Below are 24,546 nucleotides of genomic sequence, written 5' to 3' on the forward strand. Positions count from 1 at the left end.
AACCACAATGAGCTATCACCTTAACCTGTCAGAATGACTGTCATTAATTAATCAACAAACAAGCATTGGTGAGGATGTGGAGAAAAGGAAACCTTTGTTCATGGTTAGTGGGAATGCAAATTGGTGCAGCCACTGTGGGAAATAGTATAGGAAATGTTAAAAATGGAACTCCCATTTGGCCCAGTAATCTCACTTCTAGGACTATATCCCAAGAAACCAAAAACACCAAAAAGTTAAAAATGGAACTCCCATTTGGCCCAGTAATCCCACTTCTAGGACTATATCCCAAGAAACCAGAAACACCAATCAGAAAGGATATATGCACCCCTATGTTCATAGCAGCACAATTTACAATAGCTAAGATTTGGAAACAGCCTAAGTGCCCATCAGCAGATAAGTGGATTAAAAAACTTTGGTACATCTACACAATGGAATACTATGCTGCTATAAAAAAGAAGGAACTTTTACCATTTGCAACAGCATGGATGGAGCTGGAGAGCATTATGCTAAGTGAAATAAGCCAGTCAGAGAAAGATAAATATCACACGATCTCACTCATATGTGGGATATAATGATCAACATAATTTGATGAACAAGAATAGATCCAGAGACAAATGGTAGGGGAGGGAGGGGCTAGAGAGCAACCAAAGGATTTGTATGCATGCATATTAGCATAACCAATGGACACAGACACTGGGGCAGTGAGAGCTTGCCTGGGGTGGGAATGGCTGCGGTGGGGGGGGGGGGGGGGGAATGGGGTGGTCAATTGGGGAAAAAGGAAACATATATAAAACTTTAGACAATAAAAAAAAATAAAGAAAGGCCGAAACCGGTTTGGCTCAGTGGATAGAGCGTCGGTCTGCGGACTGAAGGGTCCCGGGTTCGATTCCGGTCAAGGGCATGTACATTGGTTGCGGGCACATCCCCGGTGGGGGGTGTGCAGGAGGCAGCTGGTCGATGTTTCTCTCTCATCGACGTTTCTAGCTCTCTATCCCTCTCCCTTCCTCTCTGTAAAAAATCAATAAAATATATTTTAAAAAATATTAAAAAATAAAGAAAGAAAAAGAATTGGACAAAAAATAAATACTCAATGATTACAAACTGTACAAGAAAACCTGCAAGAAAATAATAAAAGGGCAAATCATCGACAAAGATGATAATCAGAGACTTACAGCAGACTTCTTATAAACACCATTGCAGGATAGAAAATATTGGAATAATATTCTCAAAGTAGTGTGAGAAAGTAATTGTCTTCTGGGGATATCTTTTGAGAATGAGGGTGCAATACATGTGTGTGTGTGTGTGTGTGTGTGTGTGTGTATATATATATATATATTCAGGCTTGAGACTTCATCCCCAATAGATCTTTACTGAATGAAATTCTAAAGAATCATAAGAATAAAATAAAAACTTCTTAAATACATAATTTTCTGTGTAAAATAATTTTATAACAAACTCTTGAAGAAAGCAATTATATTTCGTGTTCTAAGGTCCTTATAATTGTCTGGGAGGAATATATATAAACTTTACACTTCAAATTAAATATACATGATAAAACATCATAAAAAATCATGAACAATCAATGAAAGAATAGAAATATCATGTGCAAATACCAAACCAATAAAAGGGGAAGTTTAATTGTAAAACAAACAATGGCAAATATTAATGAACTTGAGAGAAGAATCAAGAAAGGGGAAAACAGGAAGTAAAATAAAGCAAAAAATGTATCTAAGAATAAAAAAGTTAAAATTTAGGATGCCAGGTCAAGCAGGAGGATGGGACCTGGCAGAAACCCACAAGCATCTTCAGTGATATTAATAACATTCTAGTGCTTGAATAGTGTGTTCATGATGTGCTTTAATATAGTGCATGTTCACTCACATTTATGTTACATATATTCTTTTGTATGTATTAAATATAGTATAATAAAAGAAAACTTTTTACTGCTCAAATACGTTTTCATTCTTTCAGAGTGTTTCAGATTTTATTTTGGTGTGGGAGACATTATATTTCTAATCATATCAGGAAAGGTACTAGACAGTGATTCATGTCCTCTCCCAGCAGACATCCCATTCCAGTTAACATCAATTAAGTGCCCACCACATTCATTATGTCTTTGAATACCAACAGCAACCCATAAAATGCCAATGGACAGTTCTTCACAGCCATAGGAAGGAAGTTAGGTTATGAGCTAATCCATCCTATCCTCTTAGAAACCTACAGCAGACAGGGAGCTTCTTTATGGGTCATATGCTTTTTTTGCCTGTGATTTGAGCATCACAGAATTATATAATATTATGTATTATGTCAATATTTGTATATTTTACAGATGAAGACACTGAGCAAGCTCAGATAACTTAGCTAGAGTCAGACATCTTTACTTGCACAGAGGTCTAGAGTAGAAAAGGCTATATCTTCCTGATACTTATTTTGAAATTCAATACCATGAGAGGCAGAATTTTCTAGTTTCTCATACAACTATTAACAAGTATTTTAACGGAAATAATTTGTAAATTTAAAAGAATAATTTTGGCAGCATTGGGCCATATTTTAAGGCAGAGCTTGAATTATTTTATTTTCCACAAACTCACATTTAAGAATGAACTTTTGTGAAAAGAAAGATGTTAAATCTTCATTATTTCATTTAATGTATTTGTTTTGGTCACTTATAGTATGAAAGGTAGGCACCAAAGGGCAACTCTAACCTCTACTTTTTTTCACTTTTCATTTTGAAATAATTTCCAATTTATTTTTAAAAATTTCAAAAATAACGCAAAGAATTCCTATGTACCTTTCACCCAGATTCCCCAGGAAATTAACATGGATACACGATCTAATCCAAAGACCTTACTCGAATCCCATCAGTTGTCCCAATGATATATATTTTTCTGGTCCAGGAGCCAGGCCACAGTCACATGATTCATTTATTTTTACATATCATTAGTGTCCTTTATTTTAGAATGGTGTTTTAGTCTTTCTTTGTCTTTCATGACCTTGGCTCTTTAAAAAGATAAAAAAATTAAGGCCACTTATTTTGTAGGATGTGCTTTAATTTGGATTTGTCTGGTAATTTCCTCCTGATTAAATTCAGGTTATGCCTTTTGAGTAAGAATACTGCAGAAGGATCTGTGTCCTCAGTGTATCACATAAGGAGCACATGCTATCAATATGTCCCATCACTGGTGACGTTAACTTTGATCAGCTGATTAAGGTGGTGTCTGCCAAGTTTCTTCAATGTAAAGTAGCTGTTTTCCCCTTTGTAATTAAGAAGTATCTTGAGGGAGACTACACAAACACCCAATTTTTCATCATGTTTTTGCCCACTAAGTTTACCATCTGTTGATGATTTTTGCCTGAAGCAGTTATTATTGTGGTGTTTGACAAATGGTGATGATCTAATTCCATCATTCCTTCACTGCTGTTAGTTGGAATTCTACCTGAAGAAGAGCTTTTCCTTATCCCTCATTTATTTACTTATTCATTTAAAATCTTTATATCAGTATGGACTCTTGGATGCTTTTTTCATTATATGAATATAATTCATTAATATTCTTATTTTGTTGTTTAAATTATCCCAGTGTTGGCGTTGGGGAGCCCCTTCATGTTGGCTCCTGTCTTTTCAATATGTCCCATCAGTTTTTGAACATGTATTTGATTTCTGGTATCACACTAGTCCAGGATCATTTTGTGCTTCCCTGCTACAGCTCTGAAATAAACTATTTCTCCAAGGAGCCCAGTCAGAGAAGAACACGTTAGACAGCATTTAAAATTTTTGAAATGGTCCAGAGAAGTTGAAAACCTTCAAGCATTGTGGAGGTATTTGCTATCACGTGTACCAACAAAGTTGTTGTACAAGTTTTTAAATGGTCATACTGTAGACAAATTAGGGTCTACAAAAATAGTAATGCAGTAGAAATATAAAATATTTTAACCTTTGTCATATCAGGAAAAATAGTCATCACATTTACCATTTGGGCCCAAAGGACTCTTTTTAAAAAATTAAAAAATATATTTTTATCGATTTCAGAGAGGAAGGGAGAGGGAGAGAGAGATAGAAACATCAATGATGAGAGAGAATCATTGATCCGCTGCCTCCTGCACTGCCCCCTACTGGGGATCAAGCCCCACAACCCAGGCATGTGCCCTAGGCTGGAATTGAACCTGGGACCTTTCAGTTCACAGGCTGACACTCTATCCACTGAGCCAAACCAGCTAGGGCTGGACTCTTTATATTTTAAATTTTTAAAATTATTTTATGAAAATTAGTAAATAAACAGATAGCTAAACGAACGAAATAATTGAAACATAGCAAACCAAAGTTTCTTCTGTATTTTTCTGGTTTTGAAAGTATATATACCTGAAATAGGCAATGGCCTTTGAGTACATTGATGCGTTTATCAGTTTTCATGTATGAAATGGGAAATATTCATGTCATAAATACTGATTCCAGATTTTAAATACATTTCTGGTAGGTTATAGCATATCATTTCTGTGTTTTTTTTTCTTACATGTGCATACAATGTAATACTATTAAAAAGTTTGAAGGCTCATAATTTTGTAAAAAAGATGATGGCCATCATTTTGTCCCATAATTACGAAAACATTTTTATTTTTATTTTTGAAACCATAAATTTGATTAATCCAATGAACTTTTTAAACTTTTACATCATATCTGTCCTTTCAATCACCTTTGTGTATACACCTACCTTCAGTATTTATCCATTTATGAATCATAGCAAGTAAATTTTTATCTACACATATCATAAAAGATAAAACAGTTGTTACATGTCCTTTTATCAAAACAAGATGGTCCAGGTTCTTGTTGCAAAATAATAAATGATTAAGTCCTTCCTGATGAATGACTGGTTAAAATGTCATATTCCTCTTTGTGTTTATAAATTGTTCGCTCTTTGATTTTTCAATTTGAGAAAATTTATTTATCCTAAAGACTCATAGTCCAAGATTTTTCTCATTCAGTCAATCTCACCCCCATTAGTAGAGTCTCTAGTGTTTCTGTCTCTCTGCCTTCATCTTCTGACTCATCTAACAATTGTGAAATGTCCTTGTTAATTTCCTTCTCTTTCCCATTATGGACAGAAATGAAACAACTTGAATTCTTAACTATGTTCAGTAAAAGCTAAAAAGAATGTGACAAAGGTGGTGCTTCCCAATTTTTGTATACCCTTTTGAAAGATAATACATTGGACAACACAGTAAGAAAAGTGAATGATGATGAAATAGGGTGATGTGTTTATTTATTCACTAGTGACCTGTTGCACAGATTCGTGCACATGAAAAGGAAATTAATTAGAAGAAATATTTTAATATCACTATTTGCCCTTTCTCTATAATAGAAGTGTCAACCAAATTCACGATTGACAATGGCAGATTGAAACACATGTGTGCAATTGGTGCCAATGAAAGCTTTATATGTATCACACATGCACAAGTCAACATTTATTTTTAAATTGCCAGTGCGCGTCAGATGTACAGGCCAGCCAGTCGGTTAGACGGTTGGACAGTCACTTAGCCTTTTATATATATAGATTTCTAGGCAGTTCTATAATGTTTTTGTTTCCTTATTTTTTAGGATTTTTTTAGCATAGTTAGAAATAATTAATGAGTGATGATGAAATAGTTTTTAGGATGATGAAATAGCAAAATGTTTCAAGGTTTAGGAAAAATCACTAAGATCCCATATTATATCTTTGGTTTATAAAAAGATCAATGCTCCTAAATGACAATAGTAAGAGAATGAATTTTATTCTACTAAAAACAAATAATTTTTCTCTTAGATCAAATTAGAAGACCACTATGAAACAATAAAAGTCATGAAATATCAATCCTTACAAATAGAACTGCTCAGCAAAGAATCTTAAAAACTAAAATTGGATCGTGATGATTTTCCAAAGATTGAGAAGTAGATAAATAGTGGATAAAATGAATAAATATTGGCAAGACTCCTTGTTCCTTAAATCTGATAATAATACAGTACTTATGAATCCTTAATAAAATTAACCTCTTATTTTTCTTGTGTGATCATATAGTGTTTCAAAGGAACATGCAGATATGATCAGCTGTGAACTGTTAGGAAATTTGTTAAATGGAGTGAAAAGAGAACTAGACCAGGAGTCCAAGAACTGTAGCTCTAATTCAGGCTTAGACATCAGCTAACTAGTTGTGTTTCTTTGGACTGAGCAATCCTGGCAACCATGGTATAGTGGAAAGAGCAATAGACTGATTCAGAGCCACCACGAGAACCTGCTTCTTAGGACTCTTAACTTCCTGGCCTCTGTTGTCTCATTTTCTGTAGAGATAATAAAATCCTGCTGTTAGGGGTGTTGTAAGTATTTAATGAATTACTAGAGACTATGTAAGACGCTGCCTGGAAGGCTGGAACTCTTAGACATCTTTGCCGCTCCAGTGGCTAGAAGTAGCTAAGTATTTATTGAATAAATGAATACATTACACTAAGTATGTTTATAAATTGTATATTAAAATGTATGAAATTACAAGGTCATTGTGTTTGTGTTTAATACATTTGCATTAAGTGCTATACAGATATAAAATATTTTCCCCCCTTTATCTTAAAAAGCCTTTAGGAAAAGATAACTTCTTCAACACAAGCTCATTGTTTTATCAAAGCCAGGAAAAAGGGAAGCTTTGGAATAGTATAGAACCTAATATTTAAAATTGTAACTCTGTAATCATTTCGCCTCATCTGTGATTGTTAAAATGGCAGGCAACAATAAACCAGCTTACCACTGACTGACTCATAAGTTCAGAAACTTTCATTGTCATGCCATTAATGTTACAGAGAATGTCTGTGCATTCTTTGACTTTTAATAGTCCAAACTATTCACTTGGGTTTCTTTCTTAATGCAATAAAATTTTTGAAATTTCTTTGCCTATATTTCCCATTCTTTTTTAACTCATGTCTTACAAATCTTCTGAGACATTGACTCAAATAATTTCTTAAACCATTAGTCTCTTTGCCATTTTAATAAAATCTTCATTTTTTATATAAGGAAACTTGAAAAATTTGAAAGTTATAGACCTTTTCCCTCTGCTAAGCCATGTAACCTACCAAGCAAAGAGAAAGAAATCTCACTTGGGTTCAACTTGTAACTTGTTTGATTCACTAGTTAGTTTGGTCAGAGTCGTTGCTCAATTAGGATCTGACTGTAAATTAAGTAAACGCTTATTTCAGCACCTTCAAGTTTCCTTGTGAAGACGCTTATGCCTCTGACAGAGAAACTAGGATCTAAGGTTTGACCACTGTCAGTTTAATCCACAATTTACTCCTTTCGTGTATTGGCCAGAGCTTGGACAATGGATCAATAAATATTTTCTCAGCCCCAGTGTATGTTTCCTATGTTTATGAGACTCTGTCCTTTCATTTCTATTTGACTCTCTCACTGGTTGACAGGTTCACTGTATTTAATCTTTGGATGACATTGAGGTAAAAAAATGTATAGAGGAAATTCCTGAATTGGGGGGAAGCTGGACTGCATACTGTTTAGGGGTCTCTTACAACTCTTCATATTCTGTACTTTACTTGCATAGCTGTAAGCATATAGAGTAAGTATGATTACTGTGATACTTCCGTAACAGTTTGCCTCTGACTGGCTTCCTGTCACCTGTCTCACCAAGCCCATTCTGCTGTCTACTCCTTTAGATTTTTATTAACAACGAGTGGCAGAACTCAGAGAGCGGAAGAGTGTTCCCTGTCTATAATCCAGCCACAGGAGAACAGGTGTGTGAAGTTCAAGAAGCAGACAAGGTACGTCCTTCTTAGAAAAAAGACTCCCTATGAAGTTACTTTCCTGACATTCACTCATCACCTTTTTCATGAGAGCAGTTGGTTCTTCCTTTATCTGGAGTGTTGTCTCGCTTCAGTTGTGCTTCATTCTCTCTAACAGGCGGATATAGACAAAGCAGTGCAGGCAGCCCGCCTGGCTTTCTCCCTTGGTTCAGTGTGGAGAAGGATGGATGCTTCTGAAAGAGGCCGTCTGTTGGATAAGCTCGCAGACTTGGTGGAACGAGACAGGGCAGTGCTTGCAGTAAGTAGCCTAAGCAAACATGTCTTTACCCCAAATTTACCTTTCCACTGAAATTCAGAGTCCTCACTCTTTATGAAAGTATGGTGTGAAGCAGACCTGGGGAACAAGCCACGGGGTACATAACGCAAGAAAAACGAGAGATGTTTGGCTTTTGCATCAGGTGGGGGAGGTAAGTGGAGGACCAACTGAGTGTCTCTTCTTACTTAATTTTGAAGAACAAAACCTTAGCTTCCCGTGACTGGTAAGGGTCTTCCTGTCTCCCTCCCGCCCTCCACAAACAAAACAAAACAACCCTGTTAAGCAGCAGGAGAGTCACCATGCTGCTTGCAGAAAACCAATACCAAATGATTCATTGAAGAATCAAAAGGGCAGTTTTTGACGCCCCGGAGTTAACCTCTCTTGACTAAGGAGACTCCTTCAGGAGCACGGGGCGTGATGGGGACTCCTGCTCCCTTTGTTCAGTCCCTTTCAGTTACTTCCTTTCATTAAAACAGTCTTTTTCTTACATAAGGAACTTTCCTCTCTTAATGTTTTTGTTGTTGTTACTGCCAGTTTTTAAAGCAAAATCATTTTGTTAGAGAAAAGAGTTTTTGAAAGCTGGAACCATTAGGGAATGCCAGTTCTGTACACAAGGGATCTCCACGTGGATGACACACAACTGATCAATTAATATTTAGGGCATCCTTGCTCAGTCAGGGCATTCAAACCACGAATACTAGATCCTGCTGTCTACTTGGGCAAACAGGTCCCCGTGGGACTTGCTTTGGGAGAGGCAGGCATCAGTACCCTTCCTTAGTTCATACCTACCATGGCTGCTCCCTCCCACCAGCCCCCTCAGGGATCTGTTCAGAGTATGGAAACAAAAGTGCATCCTTATGGAGAGGGTTTGGAACGCTAGCTATACGTAACATTTATTCATCTATAAAACCATTTCCTAACCTGGTCCTTCAAGGAGGTGCTTATTCATATTGGGAAAAAGGTGTTTCATGGTGAAATGGTTCTTTCTTGGAGATTCACAAGACACCAAGCATATTAATGACTCTGAAAAGCCCTATCTCATGTTTCTCAAACTTATTTAAGCCTCAACACCATTTTTTTTTTTTTTTTTTTTGGCTAACCTATCAATATCATGCAAAACTGAATTTTTTGGAATAGCTTAGGGTATTCCAAGGTACATGATTTTTTTGAGAGTGAAAATTATGTTTTACTTAAAAAAAATCCCTAGCACAGTTCTTGGCACATAAATAGTCAGTGGGAGGTACTCTGAGGGTCTGTAAGGGTCAGCTTGATTGAGTTAAAGACATACAATATTTACAACATTAGATTAACAATATGTACTAGATGATGATACAGCTCATTTTTGTAGTTGTTAGTTTCATGTCATAAAATTCAAATGCCATTCTTTTTCTGACATATGTCTCACTGTGATGACTCTTGAATGGCCTTTCTACTTTTAAACCCTACCAGGTCACCAGAGGAGTGAGTGTTAATAAGAGGTAGCCTCTGGAATGTGGGGGAGCTCCTGCCCGAAACGGAAGTTAATACTGTATCCGAGTAAACACAGTTGAAAATAAACCGAGTCTGGCAGCTCTCAGGCAGATTTGGCTGGTGTCAGTAGCTCCTAGGGGCCATTCAGGTGGCCAGGATTTTCATTATTGACTCTGTTCCACTCTGTGCTGTATAGATGGCTCTATGTTAGACATGGAGAATGTAATGCTCATCTCATGAATGTATAAATATTCTAAAAAGTACTAGGAAGTAATTTGATTTCCTTTAATAAAGGTGAGTCAGTGTACAGTGATAAGTAACATGATATTTTATTTATGTTTTTGAGGTGACATTGGTTAATAGGATCATATAAGCTTCAAGTGCGCATGTCTATGATACATGATCTGTATATTGCATTGTGTGCCCACCATTCAAGTCAAATCATCCTCCATCACCATGTATTAGGCCCCCTATATCTTTTACCACCTTCCCACCCATCTCTCGTGGTAACCATGTTTGTATTTATGGGTTTCTTTTTTATATCCCACATATGAACAAAATCACATGGTTCTTAGCTTGAGAATATTATGCTAAGCAAAATAAGTCAGTCAGAAAAAGAAGCTAAGTAACACGATATTTTAAAATGAATTTCATCTTATACATACAGTAAGTGGATAAATTGCATTGTAAATAATAGTATTTTCATGTTATGGGATGGAAAATATTTCAATTTTAGTTTTCAGTGCTCAGTTTTCATACCATTATGTTTTATCAAATGTCCTTATAGAAAAGGACATGAGATTACAAACATGTTTTGTTTATTTCATTTGTTCACCTTGTAACACCGTTAATATTTCTCAAGTCAAAATACTCTTTTCTCATTTCAGTGTATTCATTTCTAATTCTTTTTGTTACGGATTTAACCATTTAGAAACGTGATTAAAATAATAACATTTATAATCTAAAACTGCCTTATATCTCTATTTTTATTAAATGAACCAGATACTTCACTCTCAATATATAATGGTTGCTAACATAAATATTTACAAAAAAGCAGCCCTCGAGTAGTTAAAGTCTGAGCTTCCCTGGAGGAGACCTTGTTTATTTGGTGGCAATAAATAAACTCACTGTGTGCCGTGGATATTCCCTTCCTCAGCAGGGGTCTTGGCAGCTGTGGAAAACGTTTTATATTCTCATCAGTTGCATAAAAGCCCATGTCCCTGCTCCTCTTGTGGATTCAGATTACTGGCGTGGACTCTGACCCCCTCCCTCCCCAGCTCTGATCACTAATATAAGGGAAGGTGGTGTGACTAGAGAGTATTTGTTTATCACCAGTTGAAGAAATCTTGTGTTTATGCGCTTGGATAGTGATTACTGGGAGCACGCAAGCCCAAGAACATGCACAGATATATTCATTGTGGTTTTTACTGGAAACTGAACTAAATGGCAGCACTGAAATCTTGTATTTGAGAAATCAGAGTTGACCAGGTATGCATCACTGTCCATATTCACCTGTGTCCTCTTGCTTTCTTTTTTCTTCTGCTCCAGAAATTATATAGCGTTTCACTGGAAAGTTTTCTCTGTTTCTTTTCCTGCAGACCATGGAATCCCTCAATGGTGGCAAACCGTTCCTGCAAGCTTTTTATGTGGATTTGCAGGGGGTCATCAAAACCCTCCGGTATTACGCAGGCTGGGCTGATAAAATTCACGGAATGACCATTCCTGTAGGTATGTGAGATCTGACTACATTGAAAAAGGAAACATGAGACCCCACCGGAAACATACTTTTCACCACCAAACACAAACAGCAGTCACATAGAATACAGATATGAGCACACATCTAGCAGACTGAACCGAGCAAAGAACCTAACAAATTGCATCACTAGGATAATGACCCTATTTCTACACAGAGACAGTTCACATATAAGTGCCGGGTAAAGCCACTTACATCAATACATCAGTGAGCCAAGGAACAGGTATGTGTCTGTCAGCTGCTGAGTGCTCAGCACTGGGCTAGGTTAGGTTCGGAGCCGGGGAGAGGCCTCGGGTTTGGTGAAGTCTGGGAAAATTCCGAGAAGATTAAGACATAGTTCTTTCCCTCCTGAAACATACCAGCAAGATCTATTTGTTTGGAAGAAAATACTCTAAAATGTTAACAGTTGTTTTCTCTTGGTGGTGAGATTATGAATGATGTATTTCTTTTTAAAAAATATTTTTTCATATTGACCATGAATTACTTTCACAATCTATAAAAACAGCAATCATCCTGATACCTTTCTTTTTTTAAGACTTAGAGTACATTTAAAAAATATATATATTTTATTGATTTTTTACAGAGAGGAAGGGAGAGGGACAGAGGGTTAGAAACATCAATGAGAGAGAAACATCAATCAGCTGCCTCCTGCATACCCCCTACTGGGTATGTGCCCACAATCAAGGGCAACCAAGGTACATGCCCTTGACCGGAATTGAACATGGGACCCTTCAGTCCTCAGGCCAGCGCTCTATCCACTGAGCCAAAGTGGTTAGGGCTCTTTTTCTTTTTCTTTTTTTTTTTTTAAGTCATGTGGCTTGGCCTATCAGTGCTGAATTCCTTTAAAGGAGAGGGAAAGTATCCAGACTGAGTTCCTGATCTGAGCGTGAATATTAGGGATAGCGAATACCACATGGAGTGCTTGCCCAGCACCCCAAAAGGAAGGCACTATTATTAACCTCCTCGTGACAGAGGAGGAAACTGAGGCCTCGGGAAGTTAAATAGTTTTTCTAACTAACCCAGCTAGAGTTGTAAAGCTGAAATTTTAACATTAGAGCCTGGTGACTCGACTCACTAGAGGATCCGTTTTACCTACTGGGAGGAAGAGTTATGAGAGGAAAGGGACTGACTGAAAGAGCCATGTGGATGGGAGTGTGAGTAGATACAAGGAAAGAAAATACATGTTTATTGAGTGGCTCCTGGAGGTTGCCAAGTCCCGTGCCAAGTACTCTACCTGTGTTCTCCGGAACACAGCCTGCTCTCCCTGTGCATATGGTAGGTCCTCGGGTTACGTCCTGAGGCACAACGTATTTTCGCAGTAAGTCGGAACCCACCTACATAAGCACCTAAGTCACTCACATGGAGCACATACACAGCAGTAATGAAGTGAAACAGTAAAAAAAATTAAAAGGAAGATAACAATTCCTCACCTTTACTTGTGGTAAATAAATAATAAAAAACATAAAGCACATATGTACATACGTTGAAATGACAGAACTTTTTTTTTTTTTTTTTTTATAAATAATTGGGACGCAACTATGAAACAAAGTACTTCATGTCAGACGTAACCCAAGGACTGTCTGTACTAGGAAGAGTGCAAAGTAATGCTGGGATACTGGGAGTGCCCTGTGAGGCATTCCTAGACTCAAGAGTATCTACATATATAAAAAGCAAGCGACCAGAAAGCTGTAATGACCAGAATGACTGGTTGCTATGACGCCCACTTCGACCAGCCAACTGGCCAGATCTGGAGGTGGGGCTGGCAGTCAACCTCCTGCAGCCCCTCCCCTTAGCTGGCCCCACCCCAGATCGGCCCCCCACCCCGATCAGGGGCAGGGTTGGCAGGCCAACTGCCTGCGGCCCCTCCCCCAAGCCAGCTCTGCCCCCGATTGTCCCCCCCACACACACCAATTGGGGGGTGGGGCTGGCTGGCCAACCTCCCATGGTCCCTCCCCCAGCTGCTGACCCCCCACCCAATCCGGGGGCAGGGCCCACTGGCCAATCACCTGCAGCCCCTCCCCCCAGCCGGCCTGGCCCTGATTAGCCCCAATCAGGGCGGGCCGGCTGAAAAACCTCCCGCTGTCTCCTCCTCCTGACAGGCCTGGCCCCAATTTGTCCCAATTGGGGCCGGACCCCACCTATGCACAAATTCGTGCACTGGGCCTCTAGTTGGTTTATAAAAAGGGGATGATTGGCTGATAGTGCAGATGGCTTAGAGCAGTTCTTCTCAAACTTTATTGTGCCTGTGTACCACCTGGGATCTTCTTCAAGTGCAGTTTCTGATTGAATAGGCCCCGGGGTGGGGCCTGAGATTCTGTATTCCTAACCAGCTGCCAGGTGATACCTGGGCTGCGGGGCCTCTACCTTGAGTAGCAAGGAGAGGATAGAGACCAGCACGGAGCAGGTACCTGCTCTCTCAGGTCCTGTGTTAAGCATTGGGGACTACAAAGGTGAGTAAGTAAGACGCTCATAAAATAGTAAGGAAAAGCAACAAGTAGACAAGCAAATGCAGTACAGTGTGGTTTGTTCAGATGTGGAAGCATGAAGTTCAGTGGGAATCCACAGGAGAAGCAATCTTAGCCGGTATTAAGGCTTCCTTGAGAAGGAGTTGAGATGAACCAGATGATAACTGAAGGGTATGTAAGTAAGGATGGAGATAGGGCCATCACAGATGGTGGCAATCCCTGTGCAAAGCATGGAGGGAGGAGAGTACAGAGTGGTAGTGGATCTGAAAGTATAGCCAGATATAGAAGACAGTGGGGCTCTGGGGCTGGGGAAACTATGCTACACATTTTATTCCAATGGTGAATCATTGAATTATTTTAAATACATGAGTGCCTTGATCAAAATTGCACTTTGATTACATGATGGACAATCAGTTGGAGAGCAAGTATCTGCTACCTCCTCCACCCCCTCGTAGGGCAGCTTCCCTCTAGAATATTTGGAAAGAGGACAAAAGGGTTATGGCATGACCATCCTGAGCCATCCACTGGACAGCTGCTTCTCCTTCTGACTTGAGAGCCTCTCCCTTTCCTCTCCATTACATCCCACTCAAGGCCCATCGTGGATGTTATCCCAGAATCATGCAGTGTCATTGTGATTCACGAAGGTCTTGATGCTTTTTCCTGTACGGCACTGTCTGTCATTTCCTGCCATGATGCTCAGTGGAGCTGTTGTCTCTGACCATAAATCCTATGCTCTGACCCTGCTACAATGGCACTTCTAATTATGTTGATAAATAATAACCATTACTATGATTTATTGAACACCTTATTTGTGCTCATTATATTATCTCTAATCTCATAGCAACCCAGCAGGCAAAGTATTATTTTCCCCATTTTGATTATTTTAAACCTATATTCTCTCATGTCCACAAACTCTTTATGATGGAGGATCAAAACTTATTTGCAATTAATGGAGGGAGAAATGGAGGTTAATTGATTTGCGTAAGGTTTTCCTCTGTAACTACCTAGTGTTGATTTTATTGATTTTGTGCTATGTAAGCAGAGAAAATATAGTTCATGCTTTAAGCTGAATTTCTACAGAATGGCTTTATATTAGCCTACAAAAAAGGTTAAAAACCTACTCAGGTCATATGTAATTATTTATTCACTTCCATCCCCTTTCAGTTTTACATGTTAAATGAAATAATAGGTAAAAAAATGCTCAGACATTGACTCAGATCCTAAGGCTTTGCATTAAACAGCTACATCTAGTTTAGAGCTATTAACGAAGGTCGCATATGGTGAAATCTTATTGTTCCCTAAGAGGGAAGAATCAGGGTAGTTAGTGGGACCTGAATTGGTGGTGACAGGAGGTCATGAAGTCTGTTTCACATGTAACCTCTTTGAGAGGTTTAAGGCTGCAAAGACCTCAAGGATTCCTAAGACCAATCTCCTCATTTTTCAGACAAAGAAACTGAGGTCCAGAAAAGTAATGTAAAGTCTCAGTGTTTGTATAGGTGTTTATAGTTTATCATTATAGCCGTAAACTGTTCTGCGAGGTCTGTTCAGTGTCTGTTCAGTGTCAGAATACATAGGAATCTGCCAGGGGACATGACGGGATGGATCAGTGTAGCTGGTCTAATTGTTTTAATACTGGAGATGGAAAGATGACCTCCCATTCACTGAATTCTGTACAGATTTTTATGCTATCAAATAAACTAATTTTTAGTGTGACCAGGTATATCAAACTAACTGCAGTTCTTCAAATACTCTTAGTATTGTAATGTAACTGAGAGCTAGTTCTTGTAGTCCATTTTGGATAAACTTCTCAATTTCTGGCACATTTCAGATTTTTCTGATTTTATTGACTGTACATATTGCCCAATTATACTGTCTAATTTTTGTATAGACTGTGCCAATGTCAGATATGCTTATGAGAAGTCTGTAAAAATTTTTTTTCAAGCAACTATAAAATCTGCTTTAAGAAGTAATGTTTACTTTGAAGGAATAATCCAAATAATTAAATTGTTCTAATTAACTAAATAATTGCTATCTCTCCTGTGCAATTTTTTCTTTTTAATCCTTACCCGAGGATACTTGTCCATTGATTTTTAGAGAGAGTGGAAGAGAGAGGGAAAGACAGAGAGAAATATTGATATGAGAGAAACACATCGATTGGTTGCTTTCTGCACGTGCCCTGACCAGGGCCCAGGCCGGGGAGGAGCCTGCAATAGAGGCACGTGCCTGGAATTGAGCCCAGGACCCTTTGGTCCACAGGCCAACACTCTATCCACTGAGCCAAACCAGCCAAGTCTCTCCCATGTAATTTGTTGAGCCCCCCTCAAAAAACAGTACAGTAGCTCAAGTGTATTTCACAAATACAGAGGAAGTTTATTACTCATTTCTAGGAAAGACGATATAATTCTAGAAATGGCTCAATCTACACATATAAAATTTGATCCAAAGTTCAACTAAATTTATCCTGTATAATCACAGGGTAATATGCAAATCAACTGAACGGTAGAATGACCGGTAGCTATGACACACACTGACCACCGGGAGAAGAAGCTCAACACAGGAGCTGCCCCCTGGTGGTCAGTGCACTCCCACAGGGGGAGTGCTGCTCAGCCAGAAGCCGGCCTCTGCGGCAGCGCTAAGGATGTCTGGCTGACAGCTTAGGCTCTCTCCCCACGGGAGCAGGCCTAAGTTGTCAGTTGGACATATCCCGAGGGCTCCTGGACTATGAGAGGGCACAGGCTGGGCTGAGGTTCCACCCTCCCCCCTCCCCCCCGGGTACACAAATCTTGTGCACTGGGCCTCTAGTAGTATGATAATATCTTTAATTGTAAGAAATTTATATTCCTCATGCTGTGTAAAAACACTCAGGTGTAAAACACATCAGGGAAGTTGTCTCTGGATGAGTCTTAAACTCCTGTAAGAGTGGTATCTTACTCTATGATTTTTACTTTCTTGAATGAAATGGGAAAGAGGCTGAGAGATAAAAACCTTACACGTGTGATTTAGTATTTCTGTTTCGGTATCTCATCTTTTCTTTAGTTTTCTCCACCATAGTTATTATGTTCTGACTTGTCAGTTCAGGCTGTGGGATTCAGAACATTATTTTGGTGTCCTCATCAAGTGCAGGCCTTCGTGCTGAGTCTGGTTCTCTCTGCTTCATGATTGGTAAGAAGACCTAAGATCATCGCAGCCCCAAGTGGAGAGTCTGTGTTTGGGTGGACATGTTTTCCACATCAAGCCCATGAGAAATGAAGGGAACAACCTTTTAAGTCATCTTGCCGTACTTGGGGAGCATCCTATATAATAAAGAGCTAATATACCAATTAGACCGAACAGCAGAACAACCATCCAGACATCCTTCCAGACGATCATCCGGATGATGTTCCAGACGAAGCCGGGGCTGTGAGGGCTGAGCCCCTTGCATGAATTTTGTGCATCAGGCCTCTAGTTATTAACATAAAAGATGGGAAAATGGGTGGTAATTTTTCTTCTAGCAGATGAGAGTACTCATTATGTATCATCTTAGGTGTAGAAGGGAGAGAAAGGTTATTACTGTCGCCCCTGTGAGTCAACTCACCTAGGAAAAGGGGAGAGAGGCGCTCAGCCTTGTGCCCTCCAACTGAGGTAAGGGGATGTTGCTCTGCAGTGTTCCCTGTATACTTTAAGATGCTGGAGTTTCTGTGAGTTTTGTGTGTCCACATCCCAGATCCTCAGAGTCATCCTCACTTTTTACAATAGGGTTGTCATTTTACCCCATTTGAACTTGTTGACATAACACGGATCCTATGATTTGTGATATCCACCTAAATTCAACACCTTATTCACAAAAGAGTCTTTAGTATGTTTTTAACGGTAATGAACTTGAAGTCTGATGACCTAGTTTCAAGTCCAGGAGCCACAATTTAACCAGTTATATGACTCTGAGCTTAACCTACCTGTGCCATATTTTCTCTATTTATAAAATGCTGATAATAACAGTTGCTGTTTATTTTTTATCTCATCAAATTGTTTTGAACATGAAATAAGAATGTGAAAATATTTTGTAAGACTCTATAGAAATATATATGTTTGTTCTTATTTTGCTATTTTAAAAGTATTAAAAACATTGATCAGATTCCCCTACACTTCAGATTCCTTTCAGGCAAATTAGTCGAGTTACCAGAGAGGCAAAAATAAATAAACAGAAATGAAGTCAGCATGAAGCGGCTGTAGGTCATCACGATGCCTGTCGACTCCCATTTACCCTCTTGGTTCCATTGAACCTCGCTACTCGGAGTGTGATCCGTGGGTCAGAAGTGCCGGCATCACCTGGGAGCTTGCAGAGGCTCAGGTCCCCCAGACTTCCTGACTCAGAGTCTGCATTACAACAAGACCTCCAGGGGCTTTGTGTACACTTTTAAACTTGAGAAGTACAATATAGCACACCACCTGGCGCTTGTAGCATGCAAGGTGACTCTACACAGTAAAGTAGTGAACGTTTTTTATTTTAATTATTAGGTTTGAAGAAATCAGAAGAAAAGATTGCTAACTCATGAACCCAGTTGCTTCATAGATTTTCTTTAAGGTGATGCTAACAAGTAGTCATGTACATATATTTAAAAGATGAGTTGATTTAATAGAATGATTGAGTAATAGAGTAGTTATACTTGGATATAGCAGAAATGATGAAGATGGCTCTTGAACGATTGGTGTTTAGGTAACGTTAGTCTGGAAGCTTGGTGGGATTTGGAGCGGGTCGTAGTACCTGGGAGGACCTCTGAAATGCCTTTAGCCTTAGACAAGGATGCATGTAGAAGGCACAGCTACTGTATTTGCCAGGGCCCCAGATCAGGCTAGGGGTGTCCAGAATCATCTTGTGCTGACCAGACTGGAATACAGACTGAACTATGGTCCTTTCTTTATCTCTTTCACTCAGTGCTCTGTTGGGAAGAGTTCAAGCACCAAACCCTGTATTTCTTTATTGACTACTAGGGACAGAAGATTCTTCAGTTCATTTCTCTGTGCCAGCCTTTAGCTAGTTGTCCAATCTGTGAGCTGTTTATTCAGGAAAGTTTCATTCCCCATACTCAGTTTCTCTTGGGACACAATTATGGAGTCAAGTTCAGTTCCTCATGAGGTCAGTTTTTTAAGATTTTGCCTACACTTTTTTTTCCTTCTCTTTCATTTCTTCAGTAACTTTCAAAATCACATAAGTAATACCACTAAATTTTTAAGCACTTAGCACGCAGAGGGGGAAATGCTTTATGAATCACCATGCTGTGTTGCACTAGTGCCTTGTGAATTTTCTCTGAACCGTTCCCATGTCCCACACGGGCTTCTAAAGTAAGCACCTGTATTGTTCTTCAGTTCCTCTTCCCATATTTTCCTCAGCCCATTTGTACTCCATCTTGACATTATACTCTGATTTTTATGGTTTGTGGTTATCCACCTGAATCCATCACCTTAGCCAAACTGTAGAGTTTAGTTGGGAAGGATTTCCTTGGAAATGAAACTCTTTTGCCTATTGATTGGTATTACTGTTCCCCATGGAATACCTTCCCTGGAAGAAGAGCCTGACATCACATTTATATCTACTGGAAAAAAACAATCTGAAACATAAAAAGGTATTAACATTAAAAAAAAAGCCACCTTTCCAGAGATTTATAAATTGAAGAAGGGTAATAACTGGCACTATTGTAAAGAATGACATCTATGATAATTCTTGAGTTGTCTGCACACAAACTAAGGTATATAAAATGATAGTGTTTACAGCATTATTTATAACTAGAGGCCTGATGCACAAATTCATGCATGGGTGGGCCATCAGGGCCAGCCGGCCGGGGGCGGGGGGGCGGGGAGGGACCATGGGAGGTTGGCCGGCCACAGGAGGTTGGTTGTGGGAGCACACTGACCACCAAGGGGCAGCTCCTGCATTGAGCATCTGCCCCCTGGTGGTTAGTGCATGCCATAGCGACTGGTCATTCGGTTGTTTGGTCATCCGGTCGCTTAGGCTTTTATATATATACTAGAGGCCTGGTGCATGAAATTCATGCATGGGAGTAGGGGAGTCCCTCAGCCTTGCCTGCACCCTCTCGCAATCTGGGACATGCCCCTCGCAATCTGGGACTGCTGGCTCCTAACCGCTGGCCTGCCTGCCTGCCTGATCGCCCCTAACCACCTCTGCCTGCCTGCTTGATCTCCCCTAACCACTCGCCTGCCTGCCTGATCGCCCCTAACTATTCTTCCTGCCTTCCTCATTGCCCCTAACCACTTGCTTGCTTGCCTGATTGCCCCTGACCACCTCTGCCTGCCTGCTTGATCTCCCCTAACCACTCGCCTGCCTGCCTGATCGCCCCTAACTATTCTTCCTGCCTTCCTCATTGCCCCTAACCACTTGCTTGCTTGCCTGATTGCCCCTGACCACCTCTGCCTGCCTGCCTGATCGCCCCTAACCACTCGCCTGCCTGCCTGATTGCCCCTAACTGCTTGCCTGCCTGCCTGATCACCCCTAACCGACTCTGCCTCAGCGCTGCTGCCGCAGCTTCATCCAGAAGGATGTCCAGAATGATGTCCAGAAGGTCGTTCAGCTGTCTTGTCTAATTAGCATAGTACGCTTTTGTTATTATAGATAGATAGCCTAAACTGAAAGCAGTCTCGGTGTCCCTCAGGATAGTTTGTAAGTAGTACCATTACTGAGCCAGTGGAATAACACTCAGCAGTTAAATATGTTATATTTATGTGAAAAAAAGTGGAAAAAAGATAAAATATAGAAGACTGAATAATATGATGCTATTTACATTTAAAAAAAACAAGAGGTGGGGCAGAATAAAAGGATGCTACCAGTAACAGATAGCTGTTAATTTTGGGAAGAGGTCCAGGAAAAAGAGAGAGAGAGAGACCTTTAATTATTTTAAAATGTATAATTTTGAATTTAAAACAATTCTGTGTGATAAATATTAGTGATTCAGATGTGTTTAGAGATAATGATTAACAGTCACATCATTTTCTCTTCCCGAAACCCACGCCTCCCTCCTGTCCCCACCTGCACCCCTGCCTGTCCCCAGCAGTGATGCTCTTCACTTTCCCAGAGGGATGGCTTTTGAGAGAGAAAATGTATCAGTGAAGTGGCCAAAAGGTTGGCAATTGAGGGAAAAACAAAGACTTTGCCCAGGACCAGAAAGGGAAGGCCCTATGCTAAAAACGCCCTGTTCTTTTTTTTTGGTTATTTCAATTAGCCATTTAAAATAATTCAGATAAACATAATGGCATTTTCCTAAAGGAGAATTTGGTTTGGCTTTCCTGGATAATTATTCCAATTACCTTTTGTCCCTATAAGGAAAACCAGGTTATTAAATCGTCCTCGTTTCCATGGCTAGTTTGGGGGTGGAGGCTTTGGGTTATTGATGGAGTTTTCTTTGAAGTGGACTTTGGCCTTCTTAAAATTAGGCCTACATATGCTTGCGTCTGAGGGCTCAGGAAGTGCATTTGAAAATTTTGAGGTGTCTCAGTTTTTAAATCAAATAACTGTTCTACATATAAGTATCATTTAAATATTTAATATAAAATTTAGTAGTGAATATTTTCCAGTTTCCAGTGCCCCCCACCCCAAAAACTTCCTCCCCAAGACTGTTTCTAGTGCCATCAACCTGTCCATCATTCTGCCTCTGCGGTTAGTACTCTGGGTATCTGGGAGCCATAACCAGAGATACTTTATGCCAAGTGAAGTATCTACCAGCTTTTGTACTCGGTTGAGTGGGATGTTTTCTCAAATTTATTTCTCATTTTTGCTGCCACCAATTTCTCCCTCTGCATTTTTTTTTTTCTGATCTGGATTCTCTGGTAGTGACCATTCTCATTTCTTTCAGATGGAGACTATTTTACCTTCACAAGACATGAACCCATTGGAGTGTGTGGACAGATCATCCCGGTGAGTGTAGATCCTCATGCTTCGTATTTATTTTCATTTGAACCAGTTCTCTTAAAAGATACATAAAACATGGATCTCAGTGATGTGTGTTTTCCATTACTGGGGGGGAAAAAAACCGAGCTCATGTTGTTGACATATCTTTAACAGCCTCCCTGCAAATGCTTATTTGAACAGGTTAATAGGGTTTCAGCTCCGTTACCAGGAGTTGAGTTCTCAAGTCATGGAATTCTCATGATTAAAATAAGCAAAGCCAAGCCCCATGTATTAATAACCTACCCTTGGTTATGGATGTCCATTCAGCTTATGGAAAATTAATGCTTTGTTATATTTGCTTGTTTATTTTTTAAAACTGTGGCTCACCATCTTTCTAGGCATATTGTTTTATATGGTCTTTTAATCCCATTCTTTCTCACTGTTTCTTTTCACAAGAATCTAGATAGAAGACTCTACGGAAGACACAGCAGTACCATTAACGTCACGGTCATAATTGAAACCATGCCGGGCTGTTGTGTGTCTTGTAAAGGGAAATAGATGTAGTGCTTAGTGTTTGGATTGGAACATTAAACATTGTCTTTTTTTCCTGCCTCTCTCTCATACACAGCCGTGGCACTATACAAAACACCATCCAATCTTCCAACAGTGCTAGCTCATCATTCTGGCCAGGATTTCAGGGGAGGCTCAAACTAAACTCTTACTTTGTAGACAAGGAGTTTTCTCTTTTTAAAATCTACGAGAATGAGTTAAGATCATCTTTGGGCTTGGGGGGCAAAAATTTTTTAGAGATATCAATATTCTTTTCATGAGCTATAGAGCCGGGTTACTGTGAAATTTATTAGAGAATGAAAACGGAAAATGAGAGGTTTGGTTTAAGTTCTTCTGCTCCTAACCGCCCTCCCCTTCTCCCCCAACCCTTTCCCCCTCCCCCCCGGGAAACCCCACTTGGATCAGAGCAGGGGTGAGGTCTGTTACCTTAATTGCAGGAGCTGAAGCCTGCTCTCCTGGCCCTTCCCAGACTCTCGGGGCAGCAGCTTTCACTGACAGGACAAGAGCTGCCTGTCAGCCACTCCGCTCGGTTACCGCGCTCCAAGATTTATATGCTGTAGATGGAATTGAAACATCACTGTGGACTCCCAAGTTTATAAACAACGAAGGGGAAAAGAAATTGGGTGTTTGGTGAAGGCAAGACACTTGTATATTTTTGCAAGCTTGCCAGGGCCAGTGAGAATCTTTCAGGGGTGGCAGCTGAGATGCTTCAGGCAGAAACACATTGTGGTCGGGCTGAAGCCAGGGGACCAGCAATTCTGTTTTCTTTCTTAATGAAATTATCAGCAACACCTGATAGTCCTGAGGCTCATGCCTGTGCTTAGGACAATGCAAGCTCAATATTCTTTTAAAATCATTTTTGGCCCCAAATTCAGATACATATATTTTTTGGTCTCCATTAGCTTATTTTGCAGTGGAAAGAAAACAAACTAAAATTTTTGCCTACTCCAAAAGCAAAGATGCACTCTATTTTTATAATCATGTTTTTGTGATAATACATATATATATATATATATATGTAAAAGGCATGGCCTTGAAATACGCATTGACTTAAATATAATTCACAGCTGGAATATTCCCTTCCAGTTCTTCCACACTGGAGAGCTTTCATACCCGTCTGAAATCCCTGGTACAAAAATCACAAATGCAAGAAAAAGTTTTCATACACAAGAACCTCCTGGAACCAAAGTCTAGTTTTAAAAACATATAAAATAACAATGAAAAAACAAAACAAAGAAAAAAAACAAAGACTCTCTTTTCACTGTGTGATTTCTTTTGCTGGGTAGTTGGAATACAGTAATTTGGATTTTCAAGGCCAGTCCTATTTTATTCTTAATGAAGTAATTTTAAAAATCCAAACATCTACACTTTGTGGTGGGACAAGATTTATGTTGAGGACTAGTCTGAGAAACCTGAGAAGTCACAGCTTGAAAACAAAGTAGCGGAGGGATAGTTTTCCATCTACCAACCGCGGTTTTTTTCCTTTCAGTGGAACTTCCCCCTGCTGATGTTTGCCTGGAAAATTGCTCCAGCTCTGTGCTGCGGCAATACAGTAGTTATTAAACCAGCAGAGCAAACACCACTCAGCGCGCTCTACATGGGAGCTCTCATCAAGGAGGTAAGAGAAGCCGCCTTCAGAAGTGGCCCCCGCTCCGTACAGTTGGGGCCTATTGGAGCATAGCTGATTTCACCTGCTTCTTCAGCTCTCACAAGCCACCCTTCCTCCAATTCTGTTTTGTTAGGCTGGCTTTCCACCAGGAGTCGTCAATATTTTGCCAGGATATGGACCAACGGCTGGGGCAGCCATAGCATCTCACATTGGCATAGACAAGATTGCGTTCACAGGGTCTACTGAGGTAGGTACCTGGGAAACCATGGGTTGAACAATCCTGCACGTGAGTTGAGGGTTCAAAAGAAACAGGAAATGTTACTGCGAGGCTGGTCACCAAAGGAGCAGTGAGCACCCAAGCCCTCCAAGGACATTATTGGTGTCATAGCTGGGATACTGGCGAATCTCAAAGTAAAGGCACACGTTGACCAGTGCGGCCACAGACCCCTGATCTTTTTGTGTGTGATGCCATCTGTGTAAAACCTGTCTCAGAAAAAATAAACAAAACCCTATTGTCTTTTGAAATCAAAGAAATACAGAGGCAAAAACAAATAAAAAACTATTTCAGAAGAGACTTTCCCAATGACTGGGTTTCTGAACACTCTCTTGAGTCAAGAACAATAATGGCAGAAGCCAGTTAAGAAGCTGGAAATTAAACTAATCTCTGGTAGAGATTAAAATGTGAAGTGTTCTCTTCTGTTTATTTCCACCAGATCCTATAG

General features: G+C 39.8%; 1 protein-coding gene across 1 annotated transcript in view; it reads left to right on the forward strand.

Moving 5' to 3' along the window:
• Window positions 1-24,546, forward strand: part of ALDH1A2 (aldehyde dehydrogenase 1 family member A2) — an 86,829-nt gene that overhangs the window by 29,093 nt on the left and 33,190 nt on the right. The window contains exons 2-7 of the mRNA XM_008143187.3: window positions 7,679-7,783; window positions 7,923-8,063; window positions 11,150-11,279; window positions 21,611-21,672; window positions 23,705-23,833; window positions 23,958-24,071. Coding sequence (XP_008141409.2) covers window positions 7,679-7,783; window positions 7,923-8,063; window positions 11,150-11,279; window positions 21,611-21,672; window positions 23,705-23,833; window positions 23,958-24,071 — 681 coding nt within the window. The remainder of the gene's footprint in view (window positions 1-7,678; window positions 7,784-7,922; window positions 8,064-11,149; window positions 11,280-21,610; window positions 21,673-23,704; window positions 23,834-23,957; window positions 24,072-24,546) is intronic.

The sequence above is a fragment of the Eptesicus fuscus genome, chromosome 5 (assembly GCF_027574615.1).
Source record: "Eptesicus fuscus isolate TK198812 chromosome 5, DD_ASM_mEF_20220401, whole genome shotgun sequence".
Classification (NCBI taxonomy): domain Eukaryota; kingdom Metazoa; phylum Chordata; class Mammalia; order Chiroptera; family Vespertilionidae; genus Eptesicus; species Eptesicus fuscus.